Source organism: Morone saxatilis, unplaced genomic scaffold (genome assembly GCF_004916995.1).
Source record: "Morone saxatilis isolate NCDOM2014 unplaced genomic scaffold, NCSU_SB_2.0 Contig5, whole genome shotgun sequence".
Taxonomy (NCBI): Eukaryota; Metazoa; Chordata; class Actinopteri; family Moronidae; genus Morone; species Morone saxatilis.
Window position 1 is genome coordinate 3,955,742 of NW_023340095.1, and position 1,794 is coordinate 3,957,535.

Below are 1,794 nucleotides of genomic sequence, written 5' to 3' on the forward strand. Positions count from 1 at the left end.
AAATTGCAATTAGAACAAAGTACAGGACACTTTGCTAAATAATATGATGTATCAAACAATAGTTTCCATGTATATTTATGCATGTAATTCAGTGGAATGGCTCATGAATGATCAGATGTCATAATTAAATTAATAACATGAGGCCAAGTTGCGTAGCCAGACGTGTTAAAGATGTCTCCTCCAGACAGCTGATGCAAAGGGCGCAACATTATAATTTAAATAATGTAAATGCTGTCAGTAAATGAAAGTTTTGCTCTTACTTTATTGACCGACATAAACAGTTTTAACAACTGGCTTTCTAGTTTAAACGGTAACATAGACACAGGAACCCAGCAGTTCTGACAATTGATCGACAGGCTGTTTCACTTTGTACTGTTTCTGTTTTAGTCGATCGGACAAAGCTGGGCACCCTCAGTGGTTTGTGCTGGGCGTCGGACAAGTCATCAAGGGCCTTGACATAGGGATGGAAGATATGTGTCCTGGAGAGAAACGAAAAATAACTGTTCCCTCTTCGCTGGCCTTTGGAGAGAAAGGCAAAGGTAAGTAAATGGAACAGATTATATATAATATATATATTAATATATAATTAATAATAAATTTGTTGCCTCCGATCCGAGATAAGGTTATTTTCAAACTTTATAAAGCTCCTCCACAGCCCCAGAAGAACTTTTTACTGGACTGGTTAACACGTGAGGAGGATTTACTGAAATACACTTCATTTCTTTGCATCATTAACTGACCCAACCTCAGTCCTGGGTTTGTTTAAAATACATACCTTTTAAAAACAATGTCCCAAAAGTAGGCATTATATACATAGATTTACTTATTTTTTAGCCAAAATCAATGAAAATGTGCAGCAGTAGTACGAATTTGTTAAAAAACAATCAGTCCTACTTATACAGTCTTTTAAACTGATGACTATATTGTGTAATATTGTTGTATGTGGTGGAAGAGCTGCGTTCATGCTGTCTTGTCTTCTTTTACAGCGCTTTAGTTGAAAAGGCATCACATCCCTCGCAGTGTTTGCTACTCTTCCCCTCATGGCATGTACTGTAAGCATGCACAAAGGTTTAAAGGTCTCTGCTTCATTTAAAAAACTAACAGCTGATTCATGTTTTTACCTTCAACTACTGTTTCCTGTAAACCTCTTCATGTTGGTGTTTACAGTGTTATGATCTGATGGTGGTGCTGCCTGTAGCCCGGGACTCTTTCACTGAGCGCATGTTTTTGCTGTCCCTGGACCAGTTTGTGATACAATTACATGTAACATGTAATAAATGTGAAGCTGAGAGCTGCTGAGTGAAAACTACAATGGAGCCTCTGTGTTCTTGATCTTTCCTGTTCTTTTAACACACTTAAAATTAACAACTTAAATTGTTGTGCTAGTTTCATATTTCCTTTTCTTGCTGGATTAATGCCTCTTACGGGCTCTTGAAGCCAAATCGGTCAGTACAGTCTGCAATCACCACAACAGATAAACTCAGTATTTTCCTTGATATGCAACTTGCATCCTTACTTCACAGTTCCACCTAATAAAAGACAGAGTCATGATTATGGTTTTGTAATAGCTTTTGACCTTTTAAAATCTTGATTCATTGTATTATTGCATTATAATAAGAGCTGCAGCGATGACGTGTGTTTGTAGGCCGACCCGGAGGTTAGCATCGCTCTGGTTCCTTGCCAACAGGATTTTACTCTTTAGTTTTTGGATTGTTGAACACCACTTTTGATTTGTGAATGCGATTGGCAGAAGTAAAAAGCTATAAACTCTAGGCTATAAACAAACTACACTGT

At 37.5% G+C, this 1,794-nt stretch overlaps 1 protein-coding gene across 1 annotated transcript in view; it reads left to right on the forward strand.

The window, feature by feature from the left end:
* Positions 1–1,666, forward strand: part of LOC118339217 (peptidyl-prolyl cis-trans isomerase FKBP7-like) — a 2,463-nt gene extending 797 nt beyond the window's left edge. The window contains exons 2-3 of the mRNA XM_035676783.1: positions 388–539; positions 987–1,666. Of these exons, the coding sequence (XP_035532676.1) occupies positions 388–539; positions 987–994 (160 nt within the window). The 3' untranslated portion in view covers positions 995–1,666. The remainder of the gene's footprint in view (positions 1–387; positions 540–986) is intronic.
* Positions 1,667–1,794: the final 128 nt, after the last annotated feature.